The sequence below is a fragment of the Chironomus tepperi genome, unplaced genomic scaffold, assembly GCF_022539635.2.
Source record: "Chironomus tepperi strain 1889 unplaced genomic scaffold, CSIRO-AGI_Ctep_v1 contig_81, whole genome shotgun sequence".
NCBI classification, from domain to species: Eukaryota; Metazoa; Arthropoda; class Insecta; order Diptera; family Chironomidae; genus Chironomus; species Chironomus tepperi.
The window spans coordinates 154888-173921 of record NW_027226203.1 but is presented as its reverse complement, the minus strand read 5'-3'; the positions used below and the strand labels follow the sequence as shown (position 1 = coordinate 173921).

General features: G+C 28.9%; 2 protein-coding genes across 2 annotated transcripts; both read right to left on the bottom strand.

Annotated features, from left to right (window-relative positions):
- Positions 1-4583: 4583 nt before the first annotated feature.
- On the bottom strand, positions 4584-6143 carry LOC139085714 (leucine-rich repeat-containing protein 15-like). Its single transcript, XM_070633843.1, has 2 exons — positions 5171-6143; positions 4584-5102 (listed from the first exon to the last, which is right to left on the bottom strand). The coding sequence occupies exons 1-2, from the start codon at positions 6141-6143 to the stop codon at positions 4792-4794; spliced, it is 1284 nt and encodes a 427-aa protein (XP_070489944.1). The 3' UTR covers positions 4584-4791.
- An 11417-nt stretch (positions 6144-17560) lies between these two features.
- LOC139085708 (TNF receptor-associated factor family protein DDB_G0279745-like) lies at positions 17561-18871 on the bottom strand. The gene is made up of 2 exons (XM_070633837.1): positions 18833-18871; positions 17561-18780 (listed from the first exon to the last, which is right to left on the bottom strand). Exon 2 carries the CDS (start codon positions 18484-18486, stop codon positions 17689-17691), a length of 798 nt encoding a protein of 265 aa, XP_070489938.1. The 5' UTR covers positions 18487-18780; positions 18833-18871; the 3' UTR covers positions 17561-17688.
- Between the last annotated feature and the right edge of the window lie 163 nt (positions 18872-19034).

Genomic DNA, 19034 nt, shown 5'->3' with positions numbered 1-19034 from the left:
TTTTTTATTTTCAAAAAAATTTATTTTAATTAAAATTTAAAATTTTTTGATATTTTTTGAATTTTTAAATTTTATAAAAATTTTGAATCTTTTTAAAATTTTGAATCTTTTAAAAATTTTGATTTTTTTTAAAATTTTTGAATATTTCAAATTTTTGATTTTTTTAGGTTTTGACTTGTTTCACATTTTTTGAATTTTAAAAAAAAAATTATTTTTTAAATTCTAAAAATAATTAAATAAATGGTTTTCAAAAGTAAATATTTCCAAATTTTTGAAAATTTACAAATTTTTGAAATTTTACAAATTTTTGAAATTTTACAAATTTTTGAAATTTTACAAATTTTTGAAATTTTACAAATTTTTGAAATTTTACAAATTTTTAAAATTTCACAAATCTTTAAAATTTCACAAATCTTTAAAATTTCTCAAATCTTTAAAATTTTACAAATTTCATATTTGTTTCAAATTTTTGATTTGTTTAAAATTTTTGATTTGTTTGAAATTTTTGCATTCTTTTGGTTTTTGAATTTCTTAAAAAAATTTAATTCTTTTGAACTTTTTTAAAAGTTTTCAAAATTATTGAATTTTAACAAATTTATTCAAAACATTTTGATTCGATTTTTGACAATTTCAACATTCAAAACTTTTGACAGTCAGACAAACCAAAATCAGTCATTCTCACTTCCATTAATCCACAAATAACCCCATCAACCCCACAAAACTCCAAAAACCCAAAAATTTATCGAAAAGAAATTTAATCAAAAACGTAACTTTTTTATCTCTCATTTTTCCGCATGTCGCATAATCGTAAAGAAAAAAAAAGAAGTAGGAAAAAGAGAGGAAAAAACTCCAAATCGAATATTAAATAAAAAGGCAAAAAAAGAAAGTTTTTTTTTGTGCTCCTCAATCTTCATAAGTTTGGCACAAGAGGAAGAGATGGCGAACGAGTTCAAATGGCATTAAATGGAGTCACCAGATGTTTGGAAATGAAAATCTATTAAAAATGAAAAAAAGGGGAAGATGAAATTTATTTATTTTTTAGATGGGGGACATTTCGGGTATTAACGACTGGTCATTTTTTTGTTGTCCTCAATTTTTTTTTCGTAAGTTGGATGAGATTGTTTTTTATGTTTTTGAGCAAGAATTTTGGGTAGATTTTGGTATGATTTGTCTATTGATAGCTTCATATTGGGTTCTACAGTTGAAGTTTAGTGTTTTTGTCTCTAATTTGGATGTCTCTTGTTAATGCTGAGCCTATCTTCCTGAAATGACTTGTAACTTTTCAACTCTGGTAGATTCATAGCTGCTTTAGAGAGTTTTGTAGCTAATACAAGAATTAAACTGTAAAACAATCAAGGAATCGCTTCAAAACTAGACTTACTATTCAGTATCTCTCTTAATCTGGACGAATTTAATCAATTCTCATGACGAGAGGCATTGGAAGGGCAAAAAATTGACGTGGATCGAGCCAGATTCAGTCTTCCACTAGAATTACGCTTTTTCCTTCGATGAACTATAATTTCATGGTCCAGAAATACAACTTTGGTAAAAGCGGTATCTTGGCCTGTTACGGTAAGGAATGACCCCAAACTGCAGGTCAGCGGTTCTAAAATGCAGAAAATGTCGACCTGCATTTCTTCAATCAATTCTAATAATCATCCATTTGCATATCAAATTTGTGTTGCAGCTGTGGGCGAGACACAAACTTGCTATACTGCTCTTGGTTGGAATCCACAAGGAAAAATGTCAAGGTGCTCCAAGAGCAACATTTCGTACGACAGTAATGAAGGAATGCCAGTTAGATGTCAAAATTGAGAATTTGTACAAGCTTTGTGATACAGCCAGCAACAGAGTCAGATGGAAGGCATTTTGTAGCAACCTAGGCTCGAAGTCGGAGCATGGTTCCAGGCAGTAAGTAAGTATATCAAGTTTTAGAGAGGATAAACCACACCACAATGACAATTGCCATTCCTAGAACTGGACAGACCTCAAAGTCGAGAGAATTCGACTTAAATCGACCTAATTCAGTAGAATTTGAGCTTTGGAACTAGATAAGCAGCTGGTTAGTCAAATATAACTAATATGCGCCTTGTAACCTCCGAAAATATTCACAATTTAACATTTCTAACTTTATTCTCCATCTCTTATCATTTTAGTGGACAGTGTAACTTCTCAATTGGTATGAGGATTAGAAATATCCCCAAATTATGAACGATAAATTTCGAATTCATCCCCAAACAACAAAAAAGGATCCACAGAAGAAGAAAGAATAAAATTCCATGCGAATATCCAACAATAATTTGTCATTGCCACAAATGGAGCAAGCAAGCAAAAGAAATGAAAATATATCCTTAATGAATTTTCAACATGCTGTTCATGATGAATCGTTTTGTTATCAATATATATGAAGAAAATGCAGCATAAGGCTTGATGATAAGACGAAGCACATACTAAATGAAAAAATATAAGATTTAATACGAGGCACAATTTTTAGGCACTTTATGAATCTATCTTCATAATAATCACGTTCGACAGCAGATGTGGATGATACTAGCGAGCAAGATACTTGACTTGGATCATTTCTTATGTTTTAGAATGATAAATTTCATCAAGAAAATGTGTATGTGATGTTTGTGAATGGGATGTGATGAAGTGGGGCTGCAGGGATGGTATTTGGGGGTTGATTTGGGGATTTTTGGGGTTTAATGACGAGAATAATGATTTTTGGGATGCAATGACTAGAAATTCAGATTAAAATAAGTAAAATTGATGTTTTTTAAGGTATAACATCTCATATGACCCCCTAAAGTACCTCAAACTCACAAATACCCCCCAAATACCACCCCAGTGCAACACCTTCAATTGATTCCAAAATCAGATAATAATTTATACTTTCCTTAATCCGAATGTAATCGACACAAAAATTTATAGTTTTTCAATTGATTTTTTTTTTTTAACTTTTTTTTGCGATTCAATTTCAATTTTTTTTTTCTTTTGCGACAAAAACGTGACAAAGAAAAGTTCTTTTTTTTTGTTATTTATTTCTTGACGAAATGTAAAAAGCTGCTTTTTATAACTTTACAGAAATTGAACACGTATCAGATTGAGAATGTTCCTTTTTTTGTGATGTTTGTTTGAAGGATTTATGTTTTCAATTTTTGCATCTGTTTAGTGATGGGGTTGATGTGTTTGGGGAGAATGAGTAGAATTTTGAACTGAATTGAAATTTGAAATTTTGTGATTTATTTAAATTTTATGTGAAAGTCATTGAAATTGATAAATTTGACTATTTTTGATGAAAAAGGTTTACAAAATTTTGCAATTTTTACGATTTTACCAAAGAAAAAACCAAAAAATTCAATTTCTAAATTTTTCAAAAAAATCTAAAATTTGCTAAAAAATTTAAAAAAACCTCAATTCAAATTCAATTTCTTCTTTAAATTCAATTTCAAAAATTGTTTAATTTTCAAAAAAATCTAAAATTGCCAAAAAATGTAAAAAAAATTAAATTTAAATTCAATTTCTAATTTCAAAATTAAATTTTTAAAAAATTGTTTAAATTTAGTTAAAGATTTCTAAAATTTTTAAATTTTCCAAAATATATTTTAAAATTCTAATTTTCCAAAAATCAATTTAACCAAATTTTACATAAAATAATAAAAATTCCCAAAATAAAAATCAATAACACATAATAAATCCTCACAGACTTGCCGTCTTCAAAGCAATTAGTGCCTGCATCCATAAAACAATTCCTCATAGACATTAACTAATTTATTTGACGCCTTAAAACTGTACAAAACTAGCACTTATCTTAGAATTATTTTATTGTCTCAGAACAAGAAAAAAATAAATTTTAAAAGTGATATAAAGTTTAATTAAATTAACATCTCACGCCAGATAATAGATTTAATGGACTTTACTTTTTTTTATATTTTTTCTGTCCTTCTTTTGAAATTGAGATAAGGAAATGAAATTCTTAAAAGTCATTTGACTTAATAGATGTTGAATAAAGTTTTTAAAATCTCATTAAAAAAGGAGAAAATAAATAAATTTATGATTATATGGCTGTATGTAGTGGGTTAAATGTTAAGAATATTTTTAAAGATTTTAATTCAACTTTTTATTTTAAAAAATATTGATAAAATTATTCACCTATTACGCTCGCTTTTTAAGGGTGGAGGGGGGTTCTAAGATTTTGTAACAGCACAAACGGGTAAAAACAGGGGGGGGGGCTGGTCTAGAAATTTGTTTTCTGCGTAACGTAATTAGTGAACGTCCCCTTAATAATATTTATAATAATTTTGAATGAAAATTGATTAATATTTAAAAAGGATTAAGAATTTAATTAGTAATTTTACAATCATTGTTAATATTGATTCCCCATGGACATAACTCACTTCAAGTGCATATAATCATGGCTATAAAATATTATCAGACAATTAAGTCAACTGCTTTGCTGAAGTGGTTTAAATGCATGTTACGGACATGTCAAAAAAAGCCGTTATTTTTTCGTTTGAATTTTAAAATATTCACTAATTTTAGTGAATTTTCATTAAATAACAAGGTTTAATTGAACAATTATTGTTTATAGATCAATCTTTAGCTAAAATAGATGATTAATAATGTTAAAATTTGACAAAAATATGCAAATATTCCAAATTCGACACACAAGGTCGATTTTTTTTGACACTGAAATGTCCATAGCATGTTTAAATGTTATGTCCATGTTAAACTTATTAATTATTTTTTTTATTTTAGGTAAGAACTGAAGTGTTTTTTAGTGTTCTATTTCTAGTGACACGAACAAGGACGAGTTGATAAAATGAGGATTTGATTTTGTAGTTCCTCAAGTGCATCGTCGAAATTCTTTTGTAAATCCTTAATGGTTTGCTCCAAATTCTCATTTTTGTCCTCAAGTCTGCAAACTCTTTCATCTATGTTGCCATCATTGCAACCAGGTGGCAAGGTTTGATCTGTCGTTGGTGGTGTTGATGGTGGCGTTGCTGTTATTGCTGGAGTTGTTGTTACTGTTGGTGTTGTTGTTGGAGTTGTTGTTGGTGTTGTAGAAGTTGAAGTCATTGTTGGAGTTACTGTTGTTGTTTCTTTATTATTAAAATTAAGATAATTGACAATTAATAGATGAAAAATGTTAAAAGATTAAATCACATACCAGGATATAACGTAGCATAATTATTGAAGCATGTCTGCAGTTGATTTCTCATTGATTGTCTTGATGTTGAATTGTCAAAGATAGAAACATTTGCACATAAATTACCCCTCATATCTAAAGTTTGTACTCCAATTTTATCAATGAATTTTTCATCAATTGCGTTGATTTGATTATTTAAAAAATAAACTTCGGTTAATTTCGGCGAAATGCCAAATGAATCTGAATGAATGACTTTGAGCTTATTGGACCTCAAATTTAGATAGGCTATCTCTTTAAGTGAGATGAAAACATTTTTGGGAAGTTCTTCGATTAAATTTGAATGCAGATACAAAGTTTTTAATTTTTCAAGCTTTTCAAACCATTCAATCCTTAAATTTTTAATTTGATTATTTTGTAGATCCAATCTAATTAAGTTCTTTAAATTAATAAAGATATTTGTTGGCAAGTCAGAAAATTTATTAACATCCAGCCATAATATTTCTAGCTTTTGCTGATTTGTAAACACATTTTCTGGTAGAGTTGACAACTGATTTGAATAAAGATATAACGTTTGAAGTTCTAAATTGTCACTGAATGATTTCTCGTCAACATTTGTAATTTTATTGTTGGACAAACTCAAAAACAAGAGATTTTTACAATTTTTGAATGAATACTCATCTACAGTTTGGATTCCAATGAACTCTAAGACGATACTTGTGGCGTATTGAAAAGTCTCACAAATAATCGATGGAACGTTTTTTGTGTTTGATCCAGTAGCTCCAACTACATATCGTACATCATTGTTATTTTTGCCATCTAAATGCGTTCCATTAATTGTTGTGAAGTTATTAAGACCATTTGGGTTTTGTATTGTAAGATCGCAAGTGTAGCCATATGAACTACTATTTCTATAACTACAAGTCAACACTTGACCGAAACTTGCACGACAGTTAACCAAAACTATGAGAATTATAACTAAAACTGTTGAATTCATTTCAGAATCCTGTTAATTTCACTTGATAATTTTATTGTGACTGAATATAAGTAAAAAATTTCAAGGGTTTTATACAATTTTCATTATCAAGTTAATTTATTTATAACATTTAATCATGTCGATTACAATCCTACAATTCAATTAACAGAATAGATTATGAAATTTATTGCAAACATGTAAGAGGGAATCACCAAATACTTAAAGATAATGACAAATATTTGGCAATTGTAGCTGCACTTATTGGCACCTGTAGACATTTATGATACATAAAATTTCAAGGGGATTTTTACTTATCGGAGTTAAATTGAAGATAATTTAAATTATTGAAAAACAAAACCATAAAAATCTAGGCGAGGAAACTATAATACCGCTTACTTACTTACTTACTGGAACCATGCTCCGACTTGGAGCCTAGGTTATTACAAAAGGTCTTTCATCTGACTCTGTTACTGGCCACATCACAAAGCTTTTACAAATTCTCTGTTTTGACATCTAATTGACATTCCCGCATTACTGTTCTACGCCAAGTTGCCTTTGGAGCACCAGGGCGTCCCTTTGCTTGTGAATTCCATCCAAGCGCGGTGAAACAGGTTTGTGATATCCGCTAATTTCTTTCAAATACTGAAAAGTATTGACTAATTTCTAAGTCTTGATTAAGGTTGCCATCTGCTGTATTTTTGTCGGGACGCTGCTGTACTTTTCTTCCTTGCTGCTGTGTACCGCTGTTAAATATTAATACTCAAAAAAGTCCAAAAGTACGACAATAATGCTAAACTTAGAAATTGCAAAAAATTCTGTAAAATAAATATGAAATTTTAAATTTGTCCATAAAATAATCTTACAGATTCCCTTGGGAGGTCCTGGTTCTCAATTGATCTATCCGACCAGCGAAGTAAGTAAGTAAGTAAGTACAGATCCCCTAAACATCTTCATCACTCTCAACTTGCATCTCATCCCTTACTCTACTCTCTTTACATCTCCGTCAAATGGCAATCATAAGAAAATTTATGTTGAATAGCACAAAAAACATGTGTTACCATTAAATATGACGACGAGATGAATGAGGGTGGATTTTCATTCTGAACATATCGTTGATTATTATGCTGTAACATTTACCCAATTTCTATACAGTCTTCTTTATTTAGAATCTGTACGCAGTGTTTCAGCCAAAAAAAAAATTTTTATTTTATTTATTTTATCAGCGTCGCATGCATGAAATAATCATTTCTTATGATATAGTAATCCCGTTCATTCTTCTTAGTCTTTTTTTGAAGATATAAATGAGATTGTCTTAAGACAATAGATGCTTGATAGACAAATTTATCATATTATGTTTTATAAATGAGTTGGAATTACAATTTGCAGTAAATAACTGCGATTTTTTATGAACATTAAATTGTTTTTTATGAATATAGGAATTTGTGGTTGTTAAATTTGAGGATATGACATACTTTTTGTATTTTTAGACGGTTTTTTGTGACACAAATGAGACAAAGTCACTCGTTATGATTGCATCAGGATAATTTTGCGCCTTGCCGTTAATACGGTAACGTAGTGGTGTCTAAGTGAACATGTTGTGCTGTTCGGTAATAATGTAAATTAAGCTGCGAAAAGTGATATCCAGTGTTGACCCGAGGAAGACATCAATCGAAATGTAGTAAATGGGTATGGACAGGAATTTTTCCTAATTATTGTAGCTATTTTTGGAGTCCGGAAAATGTTGGATGTCCAAAATTGAGAATTTTTACAAAGTCCGAAGCTGGTGAAAAATCGCAATTTTAAGTTTTAAACAAGATTTACATATAGAAAGTAACGATATATGGATAAAATTTGAATCTAGATTAAAGTTTAGGCCTAAAATCCGTCGATGACAAAAGATGCACTATTTTTAATGATATTTTGTTCTTATTGGGGATGGTGTCATTTAACGGATTTGGAGTCAAGTACGGCCATTTGGAGTAAAATGGACACCTAGTCCACATTGGAGTCCTGCCAATTCTGGTGTGACCCTTGTCCATACCCATAGTCTTGAACGAACCTTGCAAATATTTAATGATATTTTAAATTATTTTTCCCCAAAAAATATGAATTAATTTGCAATAATATGTCAAAAACATCTAACAATAGTCTCATCATATCCCATTCAACTTCAAATTCCATGTGCCTAAAAATCCAAAAAAATTCCAATAAATCCCAAATTTCTTATGAAATATTCCATCTCATTTATCCATCAAATCGTCCATAATGCTTATTAATGCTTGAGATTTCATTTACTATTTTTCAAAAATCTCTTAATTTTTACTCATTTTTTACGATCATCATAATCATCATTCATCCCTCACATTTTCATGTCTATTTTTTTGCTAGTTTGATGAACTGTTGGTTTTATTTTTTGGCAGACATCAATCTATCCTTCAAAAAACTATCAAAAAGTGAAGAACAAAAGAAAAAAGATTTTTTTTTAGTTTTTTGTTTTGTCGCTTTTGTGCTATGCCAATTTTTGCTTTTTTTGTTCTATTCATGAAGCATATAACGTAATAAAGCATCATAAAAGGAATTGTTGTTGAAATATATTGTTTTGTTTATGATAAAAATCATAAATCTCTTCACTCTTTCACATGGAATTAGAAATTATTTGAAAATATATAAAGTTAGGATGAGCATAGAGCGCATTTAAGGGTTTTTTGGGATTTTTTGAAGGTTTTTTTGTGAAAAATTATTAAATTTACAATTTTTAAATATATTTTTTTTGTCAATTTTTCACAAAATTATATTTCAATTTGCAGCCAGCTAGACAAAAACTCAATATTTTCAACTAATAATTCCTCTAAAATTCGAAAAATAATGTTTAATACAAGTACAAAATCAAGCACTTGAGATAATCATCATCATCGTCATAAACATCAAGAAAAAAAGGATTTCTTTATCGTTGCCCGGTGAAGCATTACAAAAAAGGGCTAATAATAAATCCTTAAGGTAACAATCGTACCGAACTATCAAAACAAACAGCAAGAAGTATTCAAGAATAAAGATTGAGATGAGAATGGAAGCCACTTACTTACACAATTTCTAAAATTTTGTTTTCATTTTAAAAATTGAAAGCTGTTGACTATTGAGGAGATTAAAAGGTTCCCTGAAGCTAATTTTTATATAGAACAACAACAAAAACAAATTTTTAACAATGAAATGGATTTGATGGAATTTTTTTGGGGGTCTTTATTGTTGTTGGAGTTGATTAGGGTTGAAAAATAGTGTTAAGGTTTAAATTATTTGAATTATTCAATTTTATGTTTAACATTTTGAATACTTTTTGTTTTAAACTAATTTTTGAAATTTAAATTAAAGTTTTTAAATTTTAAATTTCAAATAAATTTTTGAATTTTAAAAAAATTTTTAAATTTCAAACAAATTTTTAAATTTTAAATAAATTTTTAAAATTTAAAGAAATTTTCAAATTTGAAGAAATTTTTAAATTTTAAAAAATTTTTAAATTTTAAATAAATTTTTAAATTTTGTTAATTTTAAAATTTTAAATGTTAAAAAATTTTTAAATTTTAAATTTGAAAATTTTTAAATATTAAATAAATTTTTGAAATTTTAAAAAAAAAATTTAAAAATTTTCTGATTTTTAAATTTAAAAAAATTTTAAATTAAACTAATTTTTTTTTGATTTAAATTTTTAAATTTAAAATTTTTATAAATTTTCCAATTTAACAAAATTTTTACTGATATTTTTAAATATATTTAATTTTTTTATATGTTTAAAAATATTTTTAATTTTTTTATTTTAGTTATGAAAAATTAATTTATATATATTATTTATATTTTTATTTTAATTTAATTGTAAATTGTTTAAATCTGAGATTTTTTCAAAAATTCAAATTTCTAAAATTCAGAACCCCTAAACCCCAAACGCATCCAAAATAAAGCAAGACAACAATAAAATCTATCTAATGCCATTTAATCGTGCCACATTTCAATGCCTCCATACAAATTTTAAATTCCCATTTTTATTCCAACATTCTAAGCTAAAATACAAAACAAACTTCAATTCTTCTCACTTTGAATGACGCTATTGGAGACTCATAAATAACAAAATTTCTATTCTTATTTAATGCCCTTGTGTGTATATCTAAATATGTCTGCATAAGATAAATAACAAACAAGCTGAGGCTGTTTAGATTCTTACTTTATTTCTTGTTAAATTATGTTAAAAAGGATATCAATTCAAATTCTTGCATCTTTTTATGCTTGTAATGAAGTTCATGTTGATGATAATGCGGGCGCCTAATCAGAATGAGAATGGCTAGAGAGAAAAAAATAGAATAAAAAGATATGAAAAAAAAACGCATGAAATTAAAGGTTTGCGTTACACTGAGGAGATGTTTGATTGTGGGTCATAGAAGAGTTGATGGAGAAAAAGGGGTTCAATTATACTGTAGATTGGCTGCAAATAAGCTACAATTTCGCTGCAATTAAGTCAAGTAAGCAAAATATAAATGAGATCCACACCATTTATGAACAATTGCAATTGTTCCGGCCTATTTTTCAGTACTGAAGGCTGTAAATAAAGGAGACTATAAAAAACAGATTAAATTATGAACAAATTAAAAAAACAGGTTTAAAAAGCACAGAGGCATGGACAGGAGAGTTTTTTTAATGTCTCGTGGGAAATAAAGTTTAAAATGTTAAATGATCACATCGAAGAATTCCTGAATTGGTAGTGTTGAAAAAGACTAGAGTTGGGCAAAATCGTATTCGAATATATTCGAATATTTGCCCAACCCTAAAAAAGACGCTATCGTCCTTAATATCCAGAACTAGCAGAAGGTTTCGAAGGATGAAGCTGTCACGCCCATGCGCGACAATGGGCACCTCGTGGACTTTAGCCAAGGGAGCAAATTAGTAAGTAAATGATCTTCATTTAGGGGCATATTCACTAGGAGATTTATGGGAATTTATCAGTTTTCACGTTTATTCTTAAGGATGATAAGATTGAGGAAGGGAAGTCAAGAAGCCAATTTTTTGGAGATTCGTGATAATTGAACAACCCACTTCCATAATTTCCGAATGTTCCTTATTTTTTTGAATTTTTTCTCTGAGTGAACCCCTAGACTTTTCAAAAATTTCACATCTTTAATCAGCAAAAAAAAGAGAATTTAAAATTGTAGAAAAAGATTTTTTGGAGCATAAAATGCGCCCTTTTTTAAATGATAAATTCCAGATTTAATTCCTTTCATCCGAGCATAGCTCACAAGAAATGCTTTAAAATGCTCTAAAATTCGTGCATATTGAAAATGGATAATGACATTGATAAAAAGTTTTATGCTTGACTGAATATCTACAAAACATAGAAAAAGAATCTGTCCAGACAACTGGAAACAAATATTAGGTACGAAAATTTACGACCATTAATTAGACGAAGATATAAATTTAAGTTAAAGAGATGAAAAAAAGAATCTTTTAAATGCTCCTGGATAAACATAACTAACTCAAAACTAATCTTCATGTTTATCTTCTCGTATTTAAGATTTTTTTTTTTTCTAAATGGAAAATTAAAAGGTCGACACATGCATGCGTCAAACAGCTACTTAAAGTTTTTATCGGTAGCTGTTTTTGGAATAAATGTTAACAAATTTCAAATGATGGGTTCACATTGACCTTAAATAGAATTTTATTAAAGAAAATTTAAGAATTTTAAAAACTTCAAACTTTAAAATATAAAATTTTTAAACTTTCACTTCTGAATTTTTAAATTTTTATACAGTTAACTAAAATTAAAAATTTTACATTTTTGATTTAAAAACTTTAAAATTTAAAAACTTAAATTAAGATTTAAAACTTTAAAATTAAAATTTTAAGATTCAAAAATTTAAACTAAAATTTTAAGATTCAAAAATTTAAATTGAAATTTTAAGATTCAAAAATTTAGAATAAAATTTTATGATTAAATTTAAAGATTTAAAAATTTAAAATTAATTTTTAAGAATTAAAAAATTTAAAATCAAATTTAAATTTTAAGAATTTAAAAAAAATTAAAAATTATTTTTGAAAAAACAAAATTTTAAAAATTTAAAAACTAAAATGTTATTAATGTTTTAAAATAATTATATTTATTTTAATAATTTTTAATTTCTATAAGGCTTTACTAAAGTTTAAATTTAATTTAATTTTTAAGTTTTATCAGAAATTTTATTAAATCAATTTTTTAATATATGAAAAAAAAATTAAATTTACTTTTTTTAATTTAAAAACAGCATATTCATTTTAAATCGAAATTTAATTCAGTTTTTCTATTTTTTTCCAATTTTTTCACCTAAAGTAAAATTTAAAAATTCTTCACTTACTGTTTATCTTAAATTTAAATTATATCAAAATCATATCTAAAGTTATTTCAAATATTCAAAAAAAAAAAACAAATCCATTTTAAAATTCAAAAAATGCGCTATATTCTCCATGTTCTTGCCATTCCAACTTTCCATTCCCTTCTTCCATCCAGTTAATGCACAAAAAAAAAAATATCCAAAAAAAAAGACTAAGAGTGATCGATGAGATTCTATATCTTCTTTGTTTCTACATTTTAAAAACTACATGCCATATCGGAAAAAGAACAAAAAGTAGTTAGGCAGGGATCTAAATCAAATTGAAACGAAAATAAGATAATGAAAAATGAAAATGAAATAAAAACACGCGTCAAATTTTTTCTTTTGTTAAAAATATTTCAATGTTGAGTGTTGCATTTGTTAATAGTCTGCAGATTGCATATTTGAAATATTTTAGCTGGTAGCTGTACGTAATGATATGGATGGAGGGAATCATCTGCTGATTTATCGATGCGATGATTTTGAAAAAATAAGTTTTGAGGGCAATGATCTTTGGATGAATTGAGTGAAAGGTTCTGAATTGATCTGGATGATGGATTTGGTAGCGTCAGTAAAGCTTCCAATGATGCTGCTGATCAAATCGCTACTGTAGCTTCTTCTCTGATTATTCAATGTAATTATATTGAACAAAACCAGAGTTAACACGACTTAGATGTGCCCAATCAGACAAAGAGCATGCTTTCATGGCCAAAAAAGTCCACTGTACCTAAAAGCGATCTCTTTGCCTGTTACGGTCTGAATGCCTCAATTGACTTCTTGAAGTTTCAGACTCCAAAAAAGGTCAATTTCGTACTTAAATGCTGTCCAGACTCCAAAGGAGACCCCTTTTCGTGGACTTTCTCAGTCCAAACTCCACTGGAAGCGCCCTTTTGTTGACTTTTTCAGTCCAGACTCCCAAAATCCTCCCAATTCTAAATAAAACTCAATTAAATTAAAAATAACCATCCCAAATAGTTTGTTTTGAGAATTAATCCATTGAGATTAAGTGTGACATATGTAGTACTATATTATATAGCTTTAGTAATAAAAAGTACATGCTGTAAAACATTAATCAGTGTGAATTATTGAATGAATTTTATTGATTGTAAATTTTGAAGGATTTTGATGGAATCTGTTCGGTTTTATGAAAATATTTTGAATTTATTTGGGATTGTTACTTATTTTTGGAACAAAATGTCGTAATTTGAACCTGAATTTGAACGATTTTGTTCAAGTAAATGTTGTAAAAGTCATGATTTTTACGATTTTTGAATTACAAACAAAATGAGAAAATTGTCAGGCACTTGAGTTACTGAAAATTAGGTGAAAACTTAATATCTAAAGCTATGGTGGACAAAAGCGCACCTAAACATCACACTACGACAATACCCTATGGACAAAATTGTCCAATCGATGCCTAATTCTAACAAATTTTTGTAGACTCGGGAATAAATTAGTTCAATATCTCTAAAAGGCAAAGAGCGTCTTCTCAAGAGTAATCCAGATGCCAGTCAGATTCGCGAGCATGCTCAACTAAGTCCATAGTATATTTAAGGAGAGCAATCAATCCTGATCATGGATTATCTGAATATTTTTCGTAGCAAACGCGAGATTTTTCACAGCAGTGTGCCGCGGCACACAGGTTGTCCATCACTGGATTCTATTTGATTAAAACTATTTAGATTGTGATTAGGAACCAGAGCTCGAAGTCGACTCGGATTTAGCATTTGAAAGTTTATTCAAGTCAACTTGATTCGATTCCATATAAAATTTCAAATTCGAGTCAAATTCGAGAGTCAAATTTGAGCTAGGAATCATTCATTTATTACGTTCATAAGGAAAGGAAGCAAAAGAGAATAAAATGAAGTTCATGATTGTCTAACAGAATAAGTAAACGATCCTACATATCATCCTGAGAACTAGGGACTGATGTATCAATAAATGACACTTAAAATTCCTAAAAACTTCAAAATAAACATCTCCTAAATTTTATTACATCAACTTTTAACGACACAAAGCAATAAAAAGTTGCTAATTTCATCTACAGTCCATAAAGATAGATTTCCATCCATAAAATATTCCATTCTATTCAAAAAAACAATTTTATATCTTTTAAATTACAAATTTAAGACTTTCAATTCAAATCCTCATAAAATCTGTCAAAACATTTTCCATACCTTATTTTTTTTGGGGCTGCATTCTAAAATCCTCACATCAAAAATTTAAAGAAAATAATTGCGCAATAAAAATATTTTTACGTCTTTCCTTTCTTTCTCGTACGCAATGCCATGCAACAACATCAACATTCTAATTCATCCAGTCATTTAATTCTCTCTTTTTTTTTGATAAAGATCATGAACACGTGTTTCGATATGTTATTTTAGATGCCACTTCTCATCTCCTAAAATAATCGAAATAAGCCGAGATGAGCAGTTCCTCATTTCACAGTCTGTATGCAATGAAAACATTTTGAATGTTGTGAGATGATGGAAAAAATGTGCAATGAATGATGACGATTTGTTTGCTATTTTAGGGATTTTGGATGTTGTTTTCTTACTTTCATTTCTCTTTAATTTAGGAATTGAAGATATTTAGGGTTTGTTGGGAGGTATCACTTTGTCTGTAGAATGCTGAATTGTTTCCAAACATTTTAAAAATAATTTGGATATTTTCTATAGCTTGGAGCTGCCTTAAATGACACATGGCAGTAAAATGACTAGAAATGTGGCAAGAGGACAGCGTTCGTCTCAGTATCATACCAAATTGAGGTTTATACAAACCTTATGTAGGCCAGAATGTGAACAGTTTCCACTTGATCGTGAATATCATCCCAGCGGCCTAATGCTGCGAACCACAGTTGCCTTTTTGAAGACGATGATTTGTGTTGATGACTCTTTTTTGTCCTAATGGACGTTTTGTCTTTCTTAATCCAGCACGATGCATGGACCAGGATTTATCTTTGGTATATCAATGCAACGTATCTAGGCACAATTTGTAAATCGCGAATCACACAAACCGAGTTGGAGTGATTAGAACTGAAAATAAGCACACGAATTCGACTAGATTTTACCTGGGATCATTGAGTCGATTGTCCGACTTCCAAACCAACTAGACCATTGCCGCTTTTTCGCTGCTAACGGAGAACCACATTTTTTGCCATAAAATCAGCCAACATGTTGACATCTTGTTGTCTTAAATTTGTATCTTACCCTAAACTTATACGAAGAAATAGGGTGATGTAGAAGTGATTTATTGAACACATTGGACTGATTGTGTACACTGGATAAAACCTATATGTATATCCTACATACCGATCTATACTGTAGCAATAAGGTACCATTATGCTCAAGAAATGATACAATGCTAAAATATTGCAAGCCCTAGACTTAATATTCAAAACTATATTTCAAAAAATTCATGAAAAAATCAAAGAATTGCACATTTAGCCATTCCAAAACTATCTTTTAAACCCAAAAAATGCTAAAATTCACAACAAGTTTCAACTTCCAATATTTAAAACATTCTTCCCATTCTATTTTCTCTTCACAAACAAAAACATTTCCATTTCATCTTCAAAAAAATAAACCTTTTTTTTGCCGCGCATCTCATTTATTTCATTTCTCTTTGTTGTATGACCTTATGTGTGTATAAATACATAACATTGAACTGTGATCATGCCGAAAAAGAGATAAATAAACAATGAAAGATAAAATCATGCATAACATAAGAATCATTAGCTGTGCAGCTCTTTGGTCCAATAATAATGTGTAATTCTATACAGATTTGGCAATGAAGGACAATAGGATAAGGATTATCACAAAAAATAACATTTTGTAGCTCTTTTTGTGAGTTTTAATGGAAAATGTTTTGTTGCGAAATTCTGAACTTAAGTAGGGGTTATTAGGCATAGATTGTTCATATTTGTTCTAGATTATCACGCCTTCTTTACAGTTTAATGAGTTTTTTGCATACATATTAGTTTTGTTTGTCTTTTATTAGAATAGTTTTGGATATAAGAAGATCTTGTATGCTTGACGAAGTTACTTGAAGATTATCTTGTCTGTAGGAATTGATTTTGAATACTTTAAACAAGCCGAAGATATTAGTTTTGAATAAGATGTTGTTTAAAGCATCTAGAGAGGTTCAAAGAAGTGCATATGCATACCTAATGGACTTAATACTTCGTATGGCTATTATAATGATGTCAAATGGAGACTTGTGTTGCTGGGGCATTGAATATGTATTAATTGAACATTATTTTCGTAATTTTGATGTAAATGCATAAACTTGACGAGCTTTGAGCCTGGAAGAAGGGTTTAAACCTACTAAATTTGTCTCTTAATGAGCCAGTGCTGCACGTCTTCCAAAAATTCGTAAATAGATCATAAAATGGCATTTTCGAGTCATGAAAAATACTAAAATCGTCCCTATTAATTCCTTACTTACTTTGGTAGCCGTACAGTTCAATAGTGATCCATGATCACCCCCAAATGCCCCTTGAAACTGGCCCTATCGCTGGCATCCGCTTGCCAATTACAATATTCACAATTCCCTTCAATTCAGACTGTCCACAAAGAATTCCAAATTCTCAACATTGCGCCATAAATCCATCCATTCTCATCTTCACCAAAAACACAAAAAAAAACCACTTAAATTTCAATAGAAATTCATACAAACATACCCAAAACAATGATAACACAATTGACCCCAAAAACAATCATTTACCTATTTAGTATACAAAAAAAGCCAAAACAAAATAGCAACAAAAAAAGAGTAAGTTTCATGCAAAATAATAAAATTAAGAGGAACAGCAGATGTGCCCTGCATAGAATGACCAGCAAAAAAAGCAGTAATAAAATACAAGATACAGATAACCTGAAATGGAATAGAATTCTACATGACTTTATGACCAACTTCATACATTGTATTGTTGTAACAATTGCATAATTTAATGGGAAAGAATGGTTGCTTTTGAAATAGAAGTGTGGCATGCTGGTTTATGGACTATGCATTGAGAGATGCTAAAATGAATAGTTTTGTCATTGAAATGTATTTTGAGAGGTTTTTTGGATTTATTTCTTAGAATTTTAAGGAATCGTCCACAAATGATGTCTGAAAATTTTATGAAAATCCATAAATGATGTAAATTAGGTCTTGTTCCTGTTTATTCTTTAGTTCAGCTCCTAAACTTGAGTTATTGCACATTTGCTGACTTTTTCGTCGATTTTTTCCAAAATTTCAGTCAACTTATCAAATTTATTTGTAATTCTGTCAATTTTCCTGGACATTGCCTCATTAGCGGACTTTAAATCATCAATTTTATCTTTCAAATCACGCAGTTCTTCATCTTTGGATGTATTTAGATTCTTAACATAGTTTTCCAAGTCTTTTGATGTATCAATTATTGAATTCTTCAAATCACTTTCAATGTCATTGATTTTCATGTTTAAAGCTGTGATTCCGTCAGCATTAGAGCTATCAGCTGCATGATTATCAGTCTTGCATGAATTTTGCATATTTTGTATCTTTAATTCTTCAATTTTATTTTTAAATGATGGAAAATTACAAAATTTAGAACTTTTAAGTTCCAGTTCCAGAAGTTCTAATTTTTCATTGAATTTCTCATATGGCAAATTTCTATGTGTTTCCTCAAAGTCATCAAATCTCATCTTCAGAATCAAAAACGCAGGACTTACACATTTATCCTTAATCATGCCAATCATATTACCAACACGCACTGAACCTTCATTTCTCTTATCGATGCATTGGTTAAGAACTAACCAAATGTCAGTTAATTGTGACAAATTATCAAAAACTTTTGGATCAACATGAAATATTTTACAGTTCCAGCATGAAAATGCCTTCAATTTGAGATTATATTTGAATAAATCCTCTTCAATCACCTCAATGTCATTGCCACCAATAAACAAATATTCTAAATCAGGATAAAGCATCAAATCCGTTTGATGTATTTCCTTCATTTGACCATTTTCAATCCAAATTACACTCAATTTTTAAATATTTTTTTCAATCCATGTGGAAAATACAAAAACTTTGAATTATCAGCTCTGATTCCGACAACTACATTGTTGTTTTTACCATGTGTATGAGTACCTTTTGCTGATAAAATGTCCACTGAATCTGATGATATGATATAAGTGTTAGTTTTTAATTTACAAGTATATGCTGTGCCCTTTATATAGAAATTTAGGTCATTGTAATCGCACTCAATAATAATTGATGATGTTAAATTAAAGATTGTGAATAAAAGAACGCTAAAATATAATAAATTTTAATAATGGACTTGCACTAATCAAAATTACTTACTAAAATGCTTTCATTTTTGATTCCAGCTTGAAGCAACAATTTCGGCAATCAAATGAGATTAATACAATGATGTCAATTTATTTTATAATCTGATATTCTCTTTTAAAAAAGTTTTATTCACATTCAGTAAAAACACCCGAGCAGTACATACTCTGCTCCAGACCAATCCTTAGTCAGACTCAGTCAAGACCAAGCCTTAGTC